Source organism: Pseudopodoces humilis, chromosome 29 (genome assembly GCF_049639895.1).
Source record: "Pseudopodoces humilis isolate 2021_Gansu_Grassland_sample_001 chromosome 29, ASM4963989v1, whole genome shotgun sequence".
Classification (NCBI taxonomy): Eukaryota; Metazoa; Chordata; class Aves; order Passeriformes; family Paridae; genus Pseudopodoces; species Pseudopodoces humilis.
The window spans coordinates 3224227-3246307 of record NC_142228.1 but is presented as its reverse complement, the minus strand read 5'-3'; the positions used below and the strand labels follow the sequence as shown (position 1 = coordinate 3246307).

The 22081-nt window shown below is 45.7% G+C and overlaps 1 protein-coding gene across 4 annotated transcripts; it reads left to right on the top strand.

The window, feature by feature from the left end:
• Positions 1-8241: 8241 nt before the first annotated feature.
• Positions 8242-21843, top strand: ETV4 (ETS variant transcription factor 4). Of its 4 annotated transcripts, none has more exons than XM_088068156.1 (12): positions 8242-8589; positions 8666-8759; positions 8867-8914; positions 12339-12392; positions 14132-14243; positions 14761-14907; positions 15237-15478; positions 17282-17356; positions 17454-17522; positions 17894-18066; positions 19046-19147; positions 19792-21843. In XM_088068156.1, the coding sequence occupies exons 1-12, from the start codon at positions 8545-8547 to the stop codon at positions 20011-20013; spliced, it is 1383 nt and encodes a 460-aa protein (XP_087924282.1). In that variant the 5' UTR covers positions 8242-8544; the 3' UTR covers positions 20014-21843. The 4 variants fall into 4 exon arrangements, with proteins under 4 accessions (XP_087924282.1, XP_014115606.1, XP_087924281.1 ...); XM_014260131.2 differs by having other exon boundaries at positions 8663-8759; positions 17897-18066; XM_088068155.1 differs by having other exon boundaries at positions 8663-8759.
• Positions 21844-22081: the final 238 nt, after the last annotated feature.

The following is a 22081-nucleotide window of genomic DNA, read 5'->3' as shown; positions in this document are numbered from 1 at the left end:
GCACTGCCCCAGGCTCAGGATGCCTTGCTAACTGGGGTTTGAATGCCTCCTTTGGTACAAAAGAGCTGAGTGGTAATTCTGGGCACACTGAATCCACTGCTTGGCCAGGGGAAATATCAGCTCAAAGCCTTGTGGGATGAGGCTGTTCCTGGAGCTCAATTCCCAGCATTTAGATACTCCAAAATCCACTCTGAGAACTCCTCAGCTGGGTCTGAAAGGTGCTGCTGCTGCATCCTTCCCTCCCCATTGTTGGAAAATGATACAAAACTTAATTGGTTTTGGTAAATTTAGTCACCTTTGCCTTGGGGGAAAAGAATTTTATATTTCTTTTCAAAGGACTGTTTCATCACTCAGGATGTGATGAGCTTAACATCTCAGCAGATGGGAGCAGCACAGAAGATACACTAAAGATAACAACCATAAACGAACATCAGCTCCAAACATCACCCCTGGCATGGTCAGAGACAGCAGGTCTGGGAAAAGATCAATAAATGAACAAAGAATGAGAACTGAAATAACATCAAGGCTGAAGGGATCAATAGGAAAGCAAACCCTACAAACTGTGGAACTTGGGACCAATGAACATTGAACCAATGAATTTCCCTGGGTTTTAACTGTATAAGGACAAGAAAAATGCAGTGAAAACCTTGTGTGATGGAAGGATTTCCTCTGCACAACCCACACAATGTGTGGATGAAATTATTTCTGTTGCACATCTTGGCCAGAATAAAATAATGCCTTCATTCTCTAACACTAAAAAACATTGTTGGAGAGTTCTTGTTTTTCCTGCAGTTTTGGTGACACCATCACAGGCCTCAGCACTTTTAGGCACGGTGGCAGCTGCAGGGTTAAAAGTCTGCTCCGAGTTTTTTTTGTGGCTTCTTTCCAAAAGGTTTCAGTTAACACCAAAGGTCTCCTTATAGCTCCCTCACTTTAATAGATTTTTCCCATTGAGTTCTCACTTTATAGACTATCATTTCCTTTTCTGCAGGGGAGCTATTTTCTGGGTCACTGATCCAACCAACTTAAAAGGGATTTCATTGATTAGATTTTATTGGTGGTTACTTCAACCATAATGGCCCAAGTTGCTAGTACCTGCTAACAGCTGTGAGTCTTGCTTTGGTACCCTGGCTCTGCACACTCTTCTACAAGTGAAGTTCTCTCTCTCCTGTCTTGATTGCTTGCTAATTACTTAGTACCCTCTTTACCATCTAACTACCTCAGTTGGTTTTTATATTTCAGTGTCCCAGGTCAGCTGCATGGAGAAGTGCTCCTGACAAAATCTGCACCTCGCTCCTCTCATTTCTGTGTTTGCCTCTGGTCATCCCTGTAGTCCCACAAAACCCTGATACCAGCCAGCATCAGGGAGCTGGGAGATCACCACTTCCAAAGCAAAATGAGCTTACTTTTAAAATTTTAATTTTAATTTTAATTGTATAATATTTTAAGGGATTTTTTTTTTAAAGTGAAAAATTACCTGACTAACATTGAAGAGTCCTCCCTTGACACTCTTCACTTTTGATGCTTCACTGCTTTGTTTCACTGCTGTGTTTTCCTGCATGAAGGACTGTGTCTGTTGGAAACACAAATTGATAATCAAGACAGTTCTTTCTTCATATGCCTTGCAAAAAGGTACAACTCCCTCTTGACTCCTGAACAATGCACACTCCATGCTCCATCCTGTTCTTCGTGCTGCTCCAGCTGTGATCCCATTCCAGCCTTTTCCCTGATCCATAGTGCTTTGCAGAGTGATGGCCTGTGCATCTTTCACTACCTTTGTTTTACAGGGTAACAGATAGAATTTAAGGAGAAATTGCTGTGATTTCTGTCATTAGAGAAATGAAGGTGCCAAACTTTCATAAGAAAGCAATTACTGCAATTATAATTACTACAACCTCCATTGCAACAGAATTAAACCCAATACTTTCCCCTTTGTGGTGTACTTTGCAGGCTCTAATTAATTGTGTGTCTCTTATGAAGTAACAAACTACCTTGCCCCTCTGCAGGTGAGAAACTGAGGCACAGAAGTTGCCAGCTGACCCAGATCCAGACAGAATTCCTGCTGGTCAGTGCCTGCCCCATCTCTTCTGCCAGCCCCAGACACTGGAGAGCTGCACACGTGGTCCTCATCTGCTCCTGGGGGTGCTCTCTGTGACACCCAACCAGTTGAGCTTTTTGGATTTGTTTCTGAGTTTCATGGTGGTGCAGGGAAGTGAAAGCACCCCAGTGAAGCTGCAAGCCAGGCTAAAAAATTAAGCAGAAGAGGTGATACTGCATAGTGTAAAATCTGTGGGTACCAGCAAGTGAAGATTTCACAGATTTTAAGAAAAGGACTCTTCAGAGCAATAATGCAAGTGATTTGTAACTGGTACTTCTAGCTTAATTTCCTTTCCTCTAACACAGCTGCTTTCCTGGCTAGAAACTCCATGCTTCTCTTTGTGCTAAACAAAGTGCAATGGCTTTATGAGAAAGGATATAATTTTCTTCCAGCTTCTTTAAAAAACTGTCTGACCAACAGGCCAAGAGGGTTTACAGAATGTTGAGAACTCTCAGAAAGGAACAGGAACAGTACAGTTGGTCCAAACCTGCCAGGAGCAGCCTCTCTGCTTCTCTTATTTCTGGAATCCAACCCTGAAGCCTTTCTGCTTCCTGCAGTCATGAGGAGCACTAAGAGTGATCTTGCAGCATCAGGCTGTGGAAACTGAAGGACAGAGGAACTCCCTATCATTCTCTTTATGAGAATTCTCTTATTATCTATTCTCTATTATCTATCTTATTATCTATTCTCCTTCCACAGCACAGAGAGAAGGAACTGAGGGTGACAGCCCACTGCTCATTCCCTTTTCCCTACAAGACCTGGCCCTTTGTCTGCACTTCCTCTCCTGAGCAGAGATCTCTGTTTGCTCTCACAGCTGTCCTGGTACATTATAGCCATGTGACAATCAATTAACTGCACACTCTATCAGAATAAAGAAGCCACCCAACCTTATATAACTCTTTTTAATTGTTTTCTTACATTATAGCATTTTGCTAAACTTATTCTGCCATAATTCACATAAGTTAATTTCTCAAAGTGCTAATAAAATAATTGCTTCCTTCCTGTAGACAGAGTGCCTGAAATGTCTTCTCTCATTCAGAACATTATAAAAAGTGGCTGTCATGAATGCTTAAAAGGACTGTTTTATTCACAAGATGATACAAAATTGTTCTTTCAAGAGTCTGTGCTGTGTCTCAGATGGCCACAAAAGTGCAAGAAACCAACCCAGACACTTCCTTTCCTACTGGGACTTACCTGCACTGGAGAAAGTCACCCAGAGTTGAAAAGCATGGCAAGTCTCATGAGTAAAGGTCTGTGAGCTGGTGGAAATCTCCCATCCTATTGCCCTTATACAACAGCTTGAAAATAAAACACAAATTTCAAGCCACAAGTAAATAACTCAGACTACCATAGATCCTCCTCCAGAAAGAGACTGAGCAAAAGCAACCTTTGTGATTTATATATTTAGGCTTGAGAAAGAGAACTTCCTACCAGGAGGGCATTCTGTGCATTTCAAACTTTGGTCAATAATCCATGTCTGCAATTTAGATTTCTCTGCACTTCACATCTCCCCTGGACTGATTATGCCAGATCCAGTTCTGGGCCTCGTTGGGCACAACCTTTCTTTTCTATGCTTTTTGTCTCAAAATTAACTAGGATGAGGAAACCTCCAGACTGTGGAAAGGTTCCTGGGGGATGAGCAGGAAAATGAGTGAGCAGAGTGCTGGTGCAGCAGAGAAATCACAGCTGCATCAACCAGGACATCCCCAGCACTGCCAGAGCTCTCACTGTCCCTCTCAACACTCTGCAGGCCATGCCTGGAATACAGCTTTGATCCCTGCTATAAAGAAAAAAAAGAGATGTGGACAGGTTGGAAAGGGTCCAGAGAAGAGCCACAAAGATGATCCAAAGCCTGGAAAGCTGCCACATGAGGAAAGGCTGAGAACTGAATGTTTTAATTCTTGAGAGGGGGAAAAAAAGGCTTAGGGGAGAGCTTATGACCGTGTTCCAGTGTTGTGGATAACAGCTGCAGCAGCCAGGATGCTCAGGGATGGACACCTCAGGAAGGGGATTGCAGAGCAGCTTGCATATTACCAGTCAAAACTCACATTTTCTGCTGTTCCCAGCACCCCTCTGCAGTCTGGTGGTTAATTACCAAGCTTCACACTCTTTTAGCAGACTTGTTGATCACACTGATTTGGAAAATCCTCATTAGGATTCTGGCCTAAGTCAGACTGGATGGAAGATCACACAAACTTCAAAGGCAGAGCCTTTACTGACAACCTCATCAGCTGCACAGGCTCAAAATTCCAGAGATTCCAAGATTAACAAGAGGCTGCTGCAGGGACAGCAAAGCTGGCATTGGTAGGTGCAATGTCACCAACACATATCCAATAAAAATCCAAATACTGAGAACTACCTAACTTAGGACAGATGAACATTGAAGCAATGAATTTCTCTGTAAGCATCTGAAAAATCTAATAAAATTCATGTGTCATGGAATGATTTTCTCAGCACAGCCCAGGCTCTGTGTGGATGAAATGATTTCTGTTGCACATCCTGGCCAGAATAATGTAATGCCTTGATTTTCTAACACTAAAAAAGTTGTTGAAGGGTATTTTTGTCTTTCCCACAGTTTCAATGACAGCGAGGGCTTGACCCTCCCTCAGTCCAAGTGCAGACCCTGTGGTGTGTGCTACTGAAACAGCAGAAGCACAGACAGGGTGTTTGTCCAGGGTGGAAGCAGTGAGAGGATGTGCTTTGCTGGGCTGAGCTGGGACTGCTCAGCAGTGCTTGGCAGGTGTTTACAGAGAGGGATTTCTGTGTTTCCTTAGGTATTGCAGCAGCTCCAGGGTTGGTAACAATAGGAAATTCTAAACTCAGCACCTTACTTGTGATATTCCTGCTCGAGCAGCAAAGGGGTATTGAAGAGCAGCTGGGCTGATTTCATGGCTGATGTTAAGGAACCTGAGCTCTTCATCCAGCTGTTTGTTATTATTTTTATAAAGCTGCAGGTCTGTTCATGCTCCATTCTATAGTACAGAGAGGGTTTTTTCAACTTTCAGTGTGTCACTTTCTAAGACATTTGTCATTTGATCCTGGCTGTGTCAGCATCTCTGTCTGAGAGCTTTCCATTACACCAACCACAGCTGCTGTGGGCTGCAGGGGATGCAGCTGAAATTCAGGGTTGGGGATTCTAAAACCAGTACAATAAATGGAAACAGTTAAACCTTAGGGATGGACACAGGAGGGGGAGGAGGATTAGGCACAAAATTCAGTTGGTGACTAAGAAAAATAAAATGTAAGTCCAGGGAAGAAACACCTCAGGCAGTGTGTGTTACAATGATGGAATAAATCTGTTGCTAATACTTTATAAGCAAGAATCAGCTCTCTGGTTTATGTATCACATCTGAACTCTTCACACACTCAACACCTCAAGTTAAAAAAATAATGGAAGGCAAATAATCACCCTGAACATTAATTGCTCACATATGATTAGCCAGCCTTTGAAAACAAATGTGACATAGAAATAGAAAAGGCCATTGATAGCATTGACAGGACATTTCTGTCAGAGAAAAAAACCCACAAATTTAAAAGATGGCATTACTGCCTGGCTGGTACAAATGACTGTGAGGTGCAGAAAGGATCACCTGGCTTTCTAAACTCCTAACCAGAAAGGACTCTGGGTGCTGTTGGATCAAGTAGTCCAAAACTTTGTCAGCAGTTTATATCTAAAGGATTATGTAGTGTAATTGAAACTTTATACAACTTTGTCCCACAGGATTAAGGATGGCAAATCAAGTATATTAATATAAAAATAAATTATTTATTATGATAATGATTAGGCTAAAATATCTTCATCAGAATTTTTTACTGCACAGTATGGCTAGCTATAACTACTAATACAGTGTAGTGCACTATTTTTGAAACAATATTGAATATTACATTAAAGCCAAAACTATTATGAAGTAGAGATTGATGTTGCTCACCCAGACCAAGAACTCTTTCACTCAGCCAAGGAGTGAGCTTGAGAGCCATCCCCAGTCCAGGGAGGGATTTCCACACACAATCTAAGGAGAACCTGCTGTCAAAAGGTGGGACTGGGCTCTTAAAGTCCCCAGGCCATCTGTCAGCTCAGCAGGTAAATAAATATCTGTAATGTCACCTGGTGGTTCCTTCATCAGGTACTTCACCAGCTCTGCCACATTTTCATCTCACTGTCAGGATGGTGAACTTTGACAAACAGCCAGGCACCAGAAACATTGTAAATCCCTCCCTTCTCCATTCCCCACTGACAGCTTTGCAAATAGGCTGAAGTTTGAGTTGTTTCACCCCCACTCCAGGCAGAACATCCTGCTACAGGTGAAGACTCCACCACTGTCCTGGGCAGCCTGATCCAATTCCTGACAACCCTTTCAATGAAGAAATTTTTCCTAATATCCAATGGAAACCTTCCCTGCACAACTTGAGGCCTTTTCCTCTTCGTCTTATCCCTTCTACCTGGGAGATGAACCTCACTACACCCTCCTTTCAGGCACTTGTAGAGAATGAGAAGGTTCCCCTGACCCTCATTTCTCCAGGATGAGCCCACCCAACTCCCTCAGCTGCTCCTTTTCAGATTTGTGTTCTGGAGAGTGTCCAGTCCCTCTGCACAGTGACAGAGGAGTGAAAAGACAACTGAGACCTAAGGCTCCTCAGACATCAACATTCCTGCTCCTGCCAGCTGGATGGGAAATTAGAACATCACAGAGTAAACAAATCCCACAGCAGAAAATCCCATCCTGTTTGGAGCTCAGAGCAGAGCCAGGGATTGAAGTCAGATCTCAGTAACAAGTTTTTATTATCACTTAACTAGTAAGGGTAGCACGTGAGTGTGTGTTAACACTTAGACTTCATAAGACATTAAAAGCATAAATTTTGTAAGAACAATCTAACCAGGAGAAATATTCTCTCACAGTTGTCCCATAAAACTGGATTACAATTAAAAGCCCCAATAGACTGCTACAAATCATAAGGAGGAGGAAAAAATGTGGTAAAAGTAAAAATTTAGATTAATTCACATGCTTCAGTGATTTTCTCAAAGCAGAGTAAGCTGAAATTGTGCTGCATTTGACCACGTGTAGAATGTTTGAGGATGTGGGAGCAGGTGCAGGTGTTGGATGGAAATTCCCTGGCAGTTCACAGGTGTGGTTCTGCTCCCACAGGCATGAACTGTGTCAGTCAGGTTCTCTGGCACAGAGGGGACTTGTAGCCTATTAGCAGAAATATCAAATATACATTGACTAGGTACTTAAACTTCACAGACACCCCTTTGCAGGAAGCAGAGCAGTACAGGAAACTGGGAGGGGTGAGATCTAGAGAAAACATTAAAAATGTAAAGTTCCATTTAGCCTTACAGATAACTATCCTGTTTTCTTTTTCTCTTGAGTACCTATTTCTCTTCCAGAAGATAACACTCCATGAATGATTATCTTACTATCACCAGGTCCTGCCTGTCACTAATATTTTTTGGAGGATAAAGAGGAATAATAAATGTTATATAGTATCTTGGAATTTTAAAGGAGAAATTTGGGGGAAAAGAAACACTGGATGCATGCACAGGGCCCAGGAGACAGCATCTGGTATCTGGAAAAAAAATACACTTTTTTTTAGTGTGCAAATCCCAAGACTAATTTTTTTTGTTTGTTTCTTAATGGTCTCGTCCCTTAACATTTGCATGAGTAGAACTGATTTTGGTAGCCAGGGCTTTAATTATTTTCGCTCCTGTTGGATGTGTGAGATTTCTTCCAGCTCTTGCTGAAACTTCCTCAGAAGAGAACTGAACCTACGTGAAGAGTGTTTGAAAATGAGCTCAGAGAGTGAATGAAATGAAAACGAGAGGAGGGGCAGGGCGGGCCCGAGCCCGGGGCGGCCGCTCATGAATGAACTCGGCGGAATTTTAGTTTTTTTTATGAATGGGAGCTCGGCGGTGAATGAACCGCGCAGCTCTGCGATGTGATTGGTCCTTCGGTGCAGAAGCCACGCCCACCCGGCAATGAGTGACGGCCGAGGCGAGCGGGGATTGGCGGGCGCGCCCTGACGCGGAGCTCCATTCACAAATTCGGTGAAACAAAGGAGTGGGCGAGCCGGGCCCGTGAGCGAGGGGCCAATGGGCGACCGGCCCCGGGCCCACGGCGGCCTCGGAGCGCGCACGGGGCGGCTCCGCGTGGGCCGGGGCCGCCGGCGCTGAGAGACGGCTCCGGACGGGACCCGGACCCGACCCGAGCGGGGTTCTGTCCCGGCCGGGGGCTGGCGGGCTCGCTCCCTCCTCGAATTCCAAGTTTCAGCAGCTGCGACGCGGTCGCCGCCTCTCCCGGACAGCGGCAGCGCCGGGGAGCGGCGGCGATCGCGGTTCTGCCGCTGCTGCGGACCTCGCCCCCCGGCGGCCCCCCCGCCCGGCCCGGCCCGGCTCTCCCCACCCCCGGTACCCCCCAGATGCCCGGGGAGAGCGGGGAGCGCCGAGGAGGATGAAGGGGTACCTGGACCAGCAGGTGCCGTTCACTTTCCCGCAGGTGAGTGGCGGCTCCGGGCTCCGGGCTGGCCCCGCTCCGCCCGGGGTTCGGTTCTGACCCGCTCCTCCCGCAGCAGCCCCCGGGCCGGGCCGGGCCCGCTGGCGGAGCCGTGCTGGGCGCTGCGGAGACTCCCGGGGAGCCGGGCGTGCCGCCGGGACAGGACTCGGAAGGTGAGGGGGGCCTGGGGCGGAGGGAGGGCCGGGCACGGCCGGGCGGGGAGCGGCGCCTCCCCCGGTGCCGGGCCCGGAGCGCTCAGCGTCCCGCCCGTTCCCCGCAGAGCTCTTCCACGACCTGAGGCAGCTCCAGGAGACCTGGCTCACTGAAGGTAGGCTCCTTCCCCCAGCTCTGCTTCGCTTTTGCTCGAGTTGTTTTTCAGGTTCGCCCCGCTCCTTCGCTGTGTTTGCTGGGCTCCAAACAAAAGTGGTTTTTTCAGACTTGCCAACTTCTGGCTTGTGTAAATTAAGACGCTGAATGACACCATTGTGCTGGGCATTTGCTTATGAATGGAACTTGGCTGCTGGCCCACTTTCCTGGGTACAATTTTCGCTTCAGGCTATTTGTAGCTGGTTCGATTTTATGCTAATTTGTCACTTAGCTTTGTTGGTTGCCAGAACGTTGATATTTTCTTAAACAATAAAGTAGGCTTTTAATTTGGGGAACCAAATGGTTCTATTCTTTCTCCTTTTATTTTTTCCTTTTTTTTTTTTTTTTTAATGTAATACTTCTGGGGGACCTTCCTGGAATTTACATACTTTTCAGTTTGGTGTCTTAATTGTTTTGACTTTGAACTTCAAGGAAAACTTTGAATGCCAGGGAGTCACATTAATTCCAAGTGAAACTAGTTCTAAACATGGTGATTTTGCTCTAATTCCAGTACTACAGATGATCCATTTTCTAGAAAATTCAAAACACATCCTCGAGTACAGACTCTTGATAAATACAGAAGTACTTATTGTGGTCTAGGTACTTAAAAATATTTAACAATAATGATGTAAAAATATGTGTGGCGTTTTGAGCGGGGTTATTTCCTCTAATTTTACCACAAGTGAGGGAGAATCTTGTCAAACAATTCTTTTTTTAAGCCTTCAAAAAGATGTTTGAAGGAAGATTATTAAGGAAAAAACATCAGAAGTTTTATGTTCATTTCAAGCTGAGCTGAAACGAGGTGAGGTTGATCAGGCAGTGTTTTAGGAGGGTGAGGATTGTAAAGGTGCAGCAGGAGTTATCTGCAGGCTGTTTCCATATTGAAATATTCACGTAACTTTTATCAGAGCAGGAAAATAGGTATTAATTGCTGGTCGTGTAATTGAGCTGCTGAATGTGCAGGAGATTGATTTCTTTCAAATCTTAGAAGAACTCGAGCTGCCAATAAGTTTGCCTCAGAACTGATTTTTGGTAGACTCTCAATTTTAGATTTTTCTCATGTCTGATAATGTTTTTAGCTCATCAATCTGAAGAATTTCCATGGAATCTCTTACAGTATCTGAGTGTTTGTAGGATGTTTTAAGTCCCCTGTGGTCACACGTGGGCTCCCAGCACCGGAGAGAAAGAGATGCTCTGCTTCTAGCCAGGATTAGTAAATGATAATGCAAACCTTACTGCATGTTTTTGGAATATAGGCAGAGATATTATTATTATTATTATTATTATTATTATTATTATTATTATTATTATTATTATTATTATTATTTTGCATAGCTATGCTCATTAGCTCATAGCTAATAGCTAATCAGAGCCCCAGTGAAACCCCTGAGAAATTCAACATAAGTTTTAATATTATAATTTATGATTTTAGTCTGCATATAGAGGAACTGGCTTCTCCCATGGTTGCTCCCATTTCCAGACTTGTAACAAGAAAAATGACCCTCTGAAGCAAACTGTTGTTTTTTCCTATTCATCACTATGTCAAAATATCTTCCTGAATGGTGAAAATATTTTTTACTAATGTCCTGTGTGTGCCTCCCTGTCAACATTTGTTCTAGAGATGAAGGCATCAGAACACTGAAGAGTACCTTCCTAAACAATGCAGAAGAAAAAGGGAAAACATAAATATGTTATTTATTATTTTCCCTTATCACATTTGATTTAGAAAAAAAAAATATTTATTTATGTACAGTTTTTTGTGTTGCTTTTTAAATAAAAGGGAATGAAGCAAACTAGAAATAAGGCATCAGCCAAAAATGTTAAAGAATTTAAACCACATATACATCTATATATATGTGTTTGTGTGTCACTACATATATTTGTGTGATTTCAATCATAGGTGTATCTCTTTGTTATCTTTTAAAAATACTTTTAGTAGTGTCAGTTAACAGTTGTTTTCTCTTTTTGGGAGTCAAATAATTATTCTGCCTGTAGATGGCTCTTAAAAGAAACTCATGCTGAGAAATCCTAGGCCTGGTTACTAAAAATCCAGTTTTCCTCTGCACTGTTTTTACCAGGATCTGGCAGACTTGGGTGTGTTACCAAGTTGGTAACTGCATGGAATTAACTCTGAGCCAAATAATTTATAGAAGCATTCAGAGAAACAAACAAAAGAAAATTTCCTTGGAGAAAAGAGGCACAGGCAGGTGCTGTGATGGATGCAAGGAGCAGATTCACATCTCCAGGTGTCCTTAGGCAGAAAATTTAAGTTCCAGTGTTCCAGCTCTTGGAAGCTGTGTGGGAAATGGTGGGGTCAGTGTTGCAGTCTGACTGGAACAAGACCAGAGCTGGGTTTAGATGTCTCATTAATTATCCCAGGTCTTCCAAGTACCGGTGTTGGTTTGGGGAGAACAAGAAAATACCTGGTTTGCAACTATATGAAGTAGGTAGTGAATATAAAAATTGAAGTTGTCTTCTGGCAAATGTCTCTTTAGACTTGTAGCCCAGGCTTGTAGCTGTGTGCAAACATCACTGCCCAGCAGTGAGGGTAGATGCTTTCACTCCAGCCTTGCCCTTCATTTCACCTCTGCTCTGCAGCCTGTTGCTTTCAGTATTTAATTCTCTTGTGACATCACCAGTGATGCCATGGAGAGCCTCAAGGCTGGGAAATTCAAATTCTGCTCATGCAATATGATCCCTGTCATTTCCTCTGTTTCCATGTCGCTTTTCAAAGCTAATTCAGAGAATGAATTTTGTAGATGTTTTTTCCTCAGTTCCCCATCTTGTATTGTTTACATTTCCAGTTTGTTGGCACACAGGTTATTTGAAGGAGCAGCAACTGCAGAGTGAAGGGTTTGACCAGTTCCATTCTTTTTCACCACCTGTTAGCACAGTGATACTCCCTGAGGTTTATTTTTGGCATGTCTAGTCTAGCTTAGTTTCAGCTGAGATTAGTGGGCTTTGTCCTTTATGTCCCTTAATTTTGACTACATCACCTCTGTTTTAGAGCTGAGTGCAATCTGTTGTCCACTCTGCAATAACAAAAATTGTGGGTTTGTCTGTTTTGTACTAGCAGCAGCATTTCCTTCAGCAGCAGTGACAGGCTTTATGAAATAACAACAATCTGCTGCAAGCTCTCCCTTCCCTGCAGTAAAAAGGATGTAAAAGTAATTGTTAAAGTTATAAAACAGGGGTAGGATTCTCCCCAAGGTTTGTCCCAGGACACACATGTATTCATTAATCCCAAAAGGAAACTATCCTTAGTCACTAAAATCATCCCTGCAGAAAGCTCAGATCTTTCCTGCACAGATTTATTTCTGCCTTAGTGTTAATTATACTGTACAAAGTGCCAAAAGTAACTCCTCCCTCCCTCTTTCTCCTGACAGCTCAGGTTCCAGACAATGATGAGCAATTTGTGCCTGACTTCCATTCAGAAAACTGTAAGTAGCATGGGGATGCTCACGTTTCTTGGGGAAGGGCAAATCCAAGTTCTGGTGCCTTTTCCCCCCTGCCTCAGGCAGTTTCCCCCATGTAAACTGAAATTAAACACTTTTACTGCTTGCTGTTGTTTTCCTCCTTTCCCCAGACGTGGCCCTGCAGCACAGCTTGGTCTCTGAGCCATAGATGTTATTTCTTTCTCTTTTTGACCTAGAACTGAGGAGAGGGATGGCCCCAAGTTTCACCCTGAGTGCATCAATGAGTCAGGTGTAATGTGATAGCCTGTTCCAGCTATTAGGGGCTGGAAAGAATTGGCTGCTCATAACAAATCCAGCTTCTTGAAAATTCCATACAGTTCAGTATCCTGGAGTGAGCAGTTCTTTCCCCCCTGAGACCCAGCTGATCCATCAGCATTTTCAGACAGGCTGCATACATCCAGACATTGACAAGAAAACAGACACAGAAAACTCTTTTCTCTTCTGGCCCTCCCTTGGGCCTGGGTTTTGCACAGATGCAGGAGTGTCATGCCTGGAATGCTGAATCCACCCCAGGTGTGTGGAGACCAGGTGTTCTCCCCTCTCTCAGTTTGGGCAGTGCCCAGAGCTGTTTGTGGAGCTCCTCTGCTCCGAGTGGCAGCAGCCATGGGAGCCAGGAACAGCAGAAAGCTCCGGGATCTTGTGGGTTTATTTGTGTATATCGAGTCTGTCAAGCTCTCTGAGTGCTGGCAAAATGGGCTTTTCTGGTGTGGGATGAAGCCAAAGGCAGACAAAAGGAGTAATGGTTTTTTTGAGGGGGAAGGGGCAGATATCCCCCTCTTGGTGTGAGAATTAATTCTGGGGGAGGATGTTTATAACAGAAGTGTCCTGTGCCATGAGAGGCAGCAAAGCCCTTTTTCTGGCCCTTTAGCCAGCTGCTTGCTTCTGAAGGGGCTCTTAGTCCGTGATGTGAGGGAGAAGTGGCTTAAAAACGGCTGGTGCATGTCGGGTTCAGGTCACTCCTGAAATAAACTCATCAAAAATATGAGGTGTTAATGGATCAGGATGTTCCTTCCCATCCTTAAAAACAGTCACAGTGCTGAAAATCCCAGACACAGCAGCACCATGGGACATAAAGAGGTGGGAGTAAGCTGGTGATGAAGGACTGGAGATGGCCTTACTAAAAGATTACAGCTTGGATTTGGAGGGCTGATCCTTCCCTAATTTGAAAAAGTAGCCTAGACTTAGGTACCTTTCTGGGTACTTTCCTTCCTGAATGCCAGTGACCTCCTCAGAGCAGCAGCAGAGCCCACAGGCAATGGTAGAAGATGCTCAGCCCATCCTTCAGCCAGGACAAGCCTTTCTGAGGAACTATGAAGCAAGTTTTGTCCCCTGCTGGATTGAATGAAGCACAAGAAGTAAACACCCACATGCCACTTGCTGGTGCTGTAAACTGCGACCCACATTTGTTATTCATGAAATTCTGACAAGCCCAGAAATATCCCTCCTTGTCTGCATCAGGCACTTGCCATGACCAGTGCACTGAAAATGGAAAGAAACCTTTTTACTTTTTTTTCCCTGGACTGTCACCAGTGTTTTGGATGAGCTGAGTGGTTCTGAGACTTCCCAGTCCCACATTCAGGGGTGCTGCTGTTAGCATAGCAGAGATTCAGCAAGGGGACTCCTGCATTTGGAAATGCCTGATAATCACAGCTCCCCATAAGGGAAAAAAAGTGTCAATTTGATCTTTCCTTTCTCTCCTGCAGTAGCCTTTCACAGTCCTCCTGCTAAGGTTAAAGAGGAGCCCCAGAGCCCCTCGGAGCCCTGCAGCCACGAGCAGCCGTTCCAGCACAACAGCGAGCAGTGCCTTTATGCCAGGTAACGTGGCTCCCACAGACAGGGCACAGGAGCTGCTCTGAAATCAAGTGCTCTGCATTAGCTGCTGATGGAGAGTGTGACAGCAGCCCTGTCTGTCTGCTGAGCACAGCTCAGCAGCTCTGGCCCCCAGCCAGGACTGCCCATGGGCGGCTCAGCCTGTGAACATCAGCTCTGGGTTTGCCTCTTTGCCTCCTTTTTATTCTCCCTTTTTTATCCTCCCTGTTGCTCAGCCATCCTCAAACTCAGCAAGCTTGACATCTACCACCTGCCTCTCCCCATTGCTTTCCAAGATCTGCCCCACACCTGACCCCACTTGTCTGAGCTTCTCCAGCACAGACACCTTCCCCAGTTTTCTGCTTGCAGGGTTGCTGCTGTCAGTGAACAACGAGACAGCAGGGAGTTTATGCTGGGGTTTTCTGGCCCAAGGGTGGGGACAGCACACTTGACATGTTCCAGGTGCTGCCACAAGTCCTTCTTGGAGCACTGAAATGCTGCAATATCTGTTTGGCTGTTCCAGTGCCTATGACCGACCCAGAGAGTCCCCCAGCCCCAGAGTCCTGATTCAGCCACCGCTCCAACAGTTCCCCAGACAGGACAGGAGCTTCCTGACCCCTGCAGGGCCACCCCACTCCACATCCAGCTGTGGATACCTCAGTGAAAACAGGTGAGTTACTGCCAGGGGAGGCAGCCACAGGCAGGGATTGCCCTCCCTGGTGGTTAAAGGAGGCAGGGCTGCAGTGTTCCCTCATTTACAGCGAGCACAGGATCCCTCCTGTGGAACCCACCACTGCTGCCTGGGGTTTGATGTCCATAACCTTAACCCTGCCACGTTCTGTGGGTGATGGGCTGTGTAAGATCCTTCTCTGGGGTCCTTCCTTGTCCCAGCTGTGAGTGAGCTCCCCAGGCTCCAGTAATGGGCTGAGGAAGTTTCTGTCCCTCAGCTGAAAGCAGAGGGCTGAGAAAGCAGCTCTCTCACATCCTCTCCTTTCTTAGCTCTTCGTATCAGCCACCTGTGGAGATGTGCCATTCCTTCCCACCCTCCCAGGGCATGGCCCAGCAGGACCCCATTGCCTACCAGTGCCAGCTGCCCAAGCCCTGCCTCCAGTACCCCCAGCAGGGCTTCAAACAGGAGCAGCAGGAGCCGCAGTACGAGCAGGCGAAGCAGGCAGGCAGCAGCCAGCAGTTCCCAGCTGTGGTGGTCAAGCAGGAGCAGGTGGATTACGTGTACGACTCAGGTAGGCAGAACTGGCTCTTCCTGACTGTGTGAAGCAGGCAGAAATGGGGTGAGCATCCATCACTGCTGCTGTCTGAGCTTTGGCACAGCACCCGCTGGGAATGGGGAGTTTGTGTTGTCTGGGGGTGGCACCAGGGAAATAAAACAGTTCTGTCTCTTCACTGCAGCCAAGATAAGGCTGGGACACTCACCTTGGCTTTCTGTCAGAGAGCTGAAGCCTTTGCAAGATGGGAGGTAGAAGGTGATGTTAAATCCATTCAAAGCAGATTAAAGTTTGGGGTTTTCCCACCCAAGGGAGTATGTAGCCAATAAGGAGACTCTCAAAATTCATGATTAGCACACTCACACCATCAGGAATGAAGAAAGGGGTGTTGCCAGTTTCACAGGGAGTTTTTTGTCTTTGGGGAATTTGTGAGCTGGAATGTTGCAGAAAATAAGTGAGGTCAGCTCTGAAACTGAGCTGAAAATGGTCTGTAAAGGGCAGCAGAGAGGAAGGAATCAAATATGTTGGACCTTGCACAGAAAAAGTGCCTTGGATCTTTGTAGCAGAAGGCCTTTCTGAGCTCTGGCAGAGGAAGGGGGCTCTGGGTGGGCTCAGCTCAGTGCCAGGGTGTTGTTTGGTGTCCCTTGGAGGATCAGCTTCCACCTGCTACTTCCCATGGGAACAAGAGCAGAGATTTCAGGGGATGACGAGAAAAAAGTTTATAATGCCAAAAATAGCTCTCTAGATGCCAGATCCACTAGGTGATCCTCTTATTTTTCCACAAAGGATAAATCCTATTTTTCTGGCAGATCTGTCCAAAGACTCACTACCCTGAGATCACAATATCCTCTTCCAGAGGGAATGTAGGTACTTCTGGTTTCCTGGTATTTTAATGGGCATCTTGAATTGTTTCCTTTAGCAGAAATAAACACATAAATAAAAAGCTCCTATGAGGGTATCACTGTGATATTGATATTACTCTTTCACTGGGTCCTTCTGTTCAGAAAATGTGCAAACCCAGAAGATAGGAATGTGTTCTTTGTGAGTAGTTTATGATTGTAATAACACCCAGTCTGTCAGCTCAGAGTTTACTTCCCTTAGCATCAGCAAAATATCTGCTGGAAGCAATGGCCAGACATTGGTGTGTGAGGGAAATGTAACATAAACCTTTCCAAAGCTCCCAATTACAGCTGTGTACAGTAAATAAATTTGATACAGGAGACACAAAATGCAGTGTACAGACAGCACTATACACTACACACAGAAACAGGAAAAGACTTCCTGCTTGTTTTTAACAAAGGCTGTTTTTTCTTTTTTATTTTCTAAACTGTGAGAATTGCCCATCATGATGTGAAACAAAACAGGGAGACTTGAGACATCTGAAATTACATTTGTGAGACTCTGTCTGCAAAGCATTCAGGTGCTACTGCTCTTCATTTACATCATCATCATAACCCTGGAAAAATGAAATGCCTTCTTACCTGGGAAAACAGCAGAAAAGTGTGTAATTATCTTAAACTGAGATGAGAGAGAGGTTCATATGCAGCCTATTGTCCATGATTTTGTATGAAAGTGATGTAGAGGTGACTGGCTGGCTGTCCTGGCTGCTCTGAAGGATGGTGTGTGGTACACAGAATCTTTCTGCTCTAATTCATGATTGGAAGGATGATGCAGATGAAGCTGTAGTTACCAGGCTGAGCCCTCAGGAGGGCTCTGAGAGGACCTTGGTTGGACAGCTGCACTCACCATCCACCTTTGCAGTGCAAGATAATTTTGCCACCTGTGCTTTTTAAATAAATGAGTTTGTTAATTGTTCTGTAGATGTTCCTGACTGTTCTTCCATGTACATAAACACTGAGAGTTACCCAAGCCATTCAAATACAGAAGATACATTAGGTAAGAAATGCAGAGACTGTCTTCTTTTCCCTGCCCTGAATTGTCCTCTGGTACCACCCTGGCTGGCTGTGACTGCTGATGCTGCTTTCTCTTTCAGGCTGCAGCTATGACAAGCAGATGAGGTCCTTTACTGATGATGTCTGTGTTGTTCCAGAAAAATTTGAAGGTTGGAGAAAGAATGGCTTGGAGTTTTGGTGTAAGATAGGGTTACTCATCTTAGCCAGCCACTAGACTGGTGCCTACGTAGTTCATTACAGTTCTTGTAGGTTTGTTTGTACCCAGCTTTTTGGAATTCCATTTTTTGGGCTTTCTTAGCAGCAACCAGGCCCTCTAGCATAAGTGGCTTAATTGTGATATATATCAGAGCTGCTCTTGGAAGAGTTGCTTGTGAATTGGCCACTGTTGTATGCGAACTGAAATATTCCAGGTAAACATCTGTGAAACTGTGAAATGTGCTGCTTTTTTTATTTTTTTCCCCTTTTTCCCCAATGGTTTTTGCACTGTTCTCCTTAGAAACATCCTGTTTGTTCCTCTCAGCAGGAGACATCAAGCAGGAAGGTGGAGGGTACCGGGAAGGACCCCCCTACCAGAGACGGGGATCGCTCCAGCTCTGGCAGTTCCTGGTGGCTCTGTTGGACAATCCCACCAATTCCCACTTCATTGCCTGGACTGGCAGAGGAATGGAGTTCAAGCTGATTGAGCCAGAGGAGGTGAAGCCATTGAGGTTCTCTACAGGCTCAGGGAAATCACCCACTGTTTCTGGGGCTGCAGATTCTCAAGTGGCTTTTCCTCTGCCCTGTGGAGCTTCTGCCTGCCAGTCGTACTCACTAGACCCTGCAGCAAGTCAGGGTTTTCAGAAGAGGTCAAAACACTTGAGTGACACAAATATCAGGTTTAAGAAAGGCAGTGAGTCAAATTATCCACTGCCTCCATTTCCCTGGACACTTCACTCTCAAGCTTGCAGTGACCTGTGCTGTATTTTCATGCTCCATACTTGAGGCTGACATTGAGGTTTGGAGTTTTGAACCCTACTGATTGCAGTTTTCATAAGAATCTGGAAGCAGATATATCCTAGCCTGCCTTTATTTCAAAATTACTTTCACTGAAGTGTAATTTCAAATGCTGCCATGTTCCAAAAACACCCAGTGATACATGACAGTATTGGGGAGAAATGTCCATTAATATCTGTTCATATCTTGTTCCAATTAGAGCTGCATTTAGCACTGTTCCTGCTACATATCAAAATTTATGGGCACTTTCAGTGCAAGTGAGTTGTCTTGGCAGGTTGTCATCAGCTTACAGCAGACTTCAGAGTCTTGTGGATAAAGCTGAAAATCATGTAGGAGTAGGAAGGCACAGCTCTCTACCAGTGTGTTCCCTCAGGATTGGGCTCCTGATAAACCTGGGACCCTTGAAAATTACGTGTAACATAGGATGAAGAGGCCCTTTAGCATCCTTAAGCTTTCAGAGTACTGACAGCAAATGAACTCTGTAGTGGCCAGAATTTCTCTGTGAGACAGTGTTTGAGTTCACTCATGTTAAAAAGCTGCTAAATTATTGATGAGTCTATTATTGAAATGTTTGTGTGTGTCATGGTACCATCTGTGAAAAGAGAACCAGTTGGAGAGCATTCTTTTCTCTTGGGCTGGGTTCACAGACATTCCCAGAGTTTTGGTGCTTTATTTGCAGGTGGCCAGGCTGTGGGGGATCCAGAAGAACCGTCCTGCCATGAACTATGACAAGCTGAGCCGATCACTGCGCTACTATTATGAGAAAGGCATCATGCAGAAGGTCAGTTTGCAAAGTAGGAGGAAACTTCATGCTTTAAACTTTGTGCTTAAACTTTATGCTTCTCTTGTTTGAGACAAGCAGTCCTACAGACAGAATGTCCTTGAGCTAGCCAGGGATCCCAGGCTTGCTCTCCCCAAAACTTCTTTGCTGTAGCTAAATGGAGAAGCTGTGAAGGAGCTGAATGTAGGCAATGCAGGAGAAATAAAACAAAGAGGGAATTATGATTTCTTTCTTTTTCTGTATATGGCTGCAGTCAGGAGAGTTGGAATTTATTCAGCTTCAAGGAGATGTAATCATTCCTTCCTCTGGTGAGAGAAAGGCTGCTTGGAACTTGGTCCTGTGTGGTAGGGTTGGTCTGTGGCACACCCAGGGCCCTGGAGAGATAATTGGGGGTGTAACAGTACAGACTGTTCAGGGCCTGCTGCTGTTGTTGTTACCAGGTCAGGGAGTGTCAGCTGGCAGCATCCCAGTTCCCAGGAGCTGTTCCAGGGGAGGTCAGAGCAGCAGAGAAGCCAGGGGACAGCACAAGGAGAAATGTACAACTCTGACTGCCACGTCTCAGGGCAGGCAGATGTTTTTGCAAGCCTTCCCTGGTGCTGCCCCTGGGCCTGCAGCACTCAGCTGCCCTGGTGTTGTCCCTGCAGGTGGCTGGGGAGCGCTACGTGTACAAGTTTGTGTGTGAGCCTGAAGCCTTGTTCTCCATGGCCTTCCCCGAGCAGCAGCGGCCGGCGCTGAAGGCAGAGTTTGACCGGCAGGTCAGCGAGGAGGACACGGTGCCTCTCTCTCACCTGGATGAGAATGGCTCCTACCTGCCAGAGCTTGGGAGCTTCCCTCCAGAGCTCTACAGCAAAGGCTACACGTACTAGCACTGCTGGGAGCGCTGTGCTGTGGTTGTGGATGGAAGGAGATGGCTGGTTAGTGTTCAACTGGTGTCAGCATTTGTTCAGGCCAGCACCCAACTCTGGACCCCTGCTTTGGTCAGGACAAGAGCTCAGGTACACAAGTGGGTGATCTCCTCACAGCAGACAGGGCTCTTGTGTGCTTGTGGTAAAACTCTCTATGTCAGGATGGGGCACGTTCTCAGCTGTGCAGATATCCCAGCAGCAGAGCTACAGCTCCAGCAGCAGATCAGGTAATTGGTGCCTCAGACGTATCAAACACCTTCACAATCCCCCTCATTGCAGAGGACAGGATGCTGCCCCACCAGGTTTGGTTTTTTTTTTTTTATATATGAGAATGCTACAATGCTGCTGCTGCCTCCATTCCTCCAGTACCTGTCCTGAACCTCTGTATGACCTGCTTTCAGCTCTGACCAGAGGAACTCCCTCTGAAAGGCCAGTTAAGCCTTCTTCCCAGGCTGGCTGCAGGACAATGGTCAGAGACCTTGGGCCTTCCTTGAGGAGTACTCATTGTCTTGTAGGGTTCACGCTCCTGTCTTTCACCTCCTTGCTCGTGCCAGGAGTTTCTGGTACTCAGGCACTCTGAGCAGGGTGGGTGGAGGATGGCCAGGATCAGAACGTGCCCAAAGCCATTTTGGGGAACAGAGGAGTGTGATTGCACTGGTCTGGGGCACAGATCAAAGCCAATGCCTCCATCAGGTAGAGGGACTGTGGGAAGCAGCAAGGCCTGAGACACCAGTTCAGTGTAGTGGTGTGGCTTTTCCAAACTTTAAAACTTCTTCAACAAACATTCTCAGGATATTTGAAGAGCTGCCAGGCTCTGGCAGCTCCTGGTGGAACGCTTTGCTGCTGCTCTCCCAGGTAAGGAGGCATTACATTTTTCCAGGGTTATGATGGTGATGTAAATGGAGAGCAGTAGCACCTGAATGCTTCTGCAGAGTCTCAAAAATGTTTCAGATGTCTCGAGTCTCCCTGGCTTTTTCACATCATGATGGGACACTCTCACAGTTTAAAAAATAAGTGTGCCCATCCTGGCCTTGGCTAGAGAATTGTCTAAGGCAAGAGAAGAACCTGGTGGAGGTGTGGTTAAAAAATGCTATACAAAGTAACCTAAACCATACATAGATCTTAATATAGGAATTCAGACTTCAACCCAAATATTTGCATGTTTGAGGGGAATTCGGATGTGAGGAAAAGGCAGCTCTCTCTGCAGTCCAATGCAGCACATGCAATTTAACTAAACTGGCAGGTTTTCCACCACAGTAAACAGTTCTAATGGGCACTACATCCTGATTAAGATGTGTTAAATTTTTTAATTAGCAGCTCCACCACGTTCCCAGTTAGACAAGGAGCAGTACAGTGTATTCATACAGAAAAAGTCTGTTTCCACTGCTTCAGATTGATGTTTCAGCTGCTGAAGACAGAGCATTGTCAATCCTGCCAGCATGGTAGCCTGTAGAAAAAATTCTGTATATTGACTGAAAGCCTGATATCCCCTGATGACTCTCCCCTGCATGGCTAATGCCAACCCATGAAAGGCAGCATTCCCTGCCTGAGGAGAGGCCAGGTCCTCAGAGCAGTCTGCTCTGCTGCTGCCTTTGCAGGCCCTGTGCAGAGTCTTGCTGTTCTGACAGTTCCTGACCCTCCTGCCTTGCCCTGCACCTCCCTGGCCAGCACGGTTCCTGTGCTGTCCCAGAAATGAGGGTGGAGGGGAACCCTTCCTTTGGTATAACTGCCTTTACTATTTATGAGTGTAAAAATACTACAACTAATAAATTGGTCTTTGGCCAGCACAACTTCACTGATTGATCCTCTTTACTTTCTGAGCTTGGTTTTCACTTGTCCTTGGTACCAGCTCACAGCTTTGACACCTCTAACTGCAGGATTCCCAAAGACTTTACATTTATCCAGTATCCTTTGGGGTAGCCCTCTGCCCTTGCTTCCAGAACAGGAATTCAGGGAGTAAATTCATACATTTCAATGCAATTTTAGCTGCACACTTCATTCAGGTTTCTCAAGTCAGGGCAACAGATCA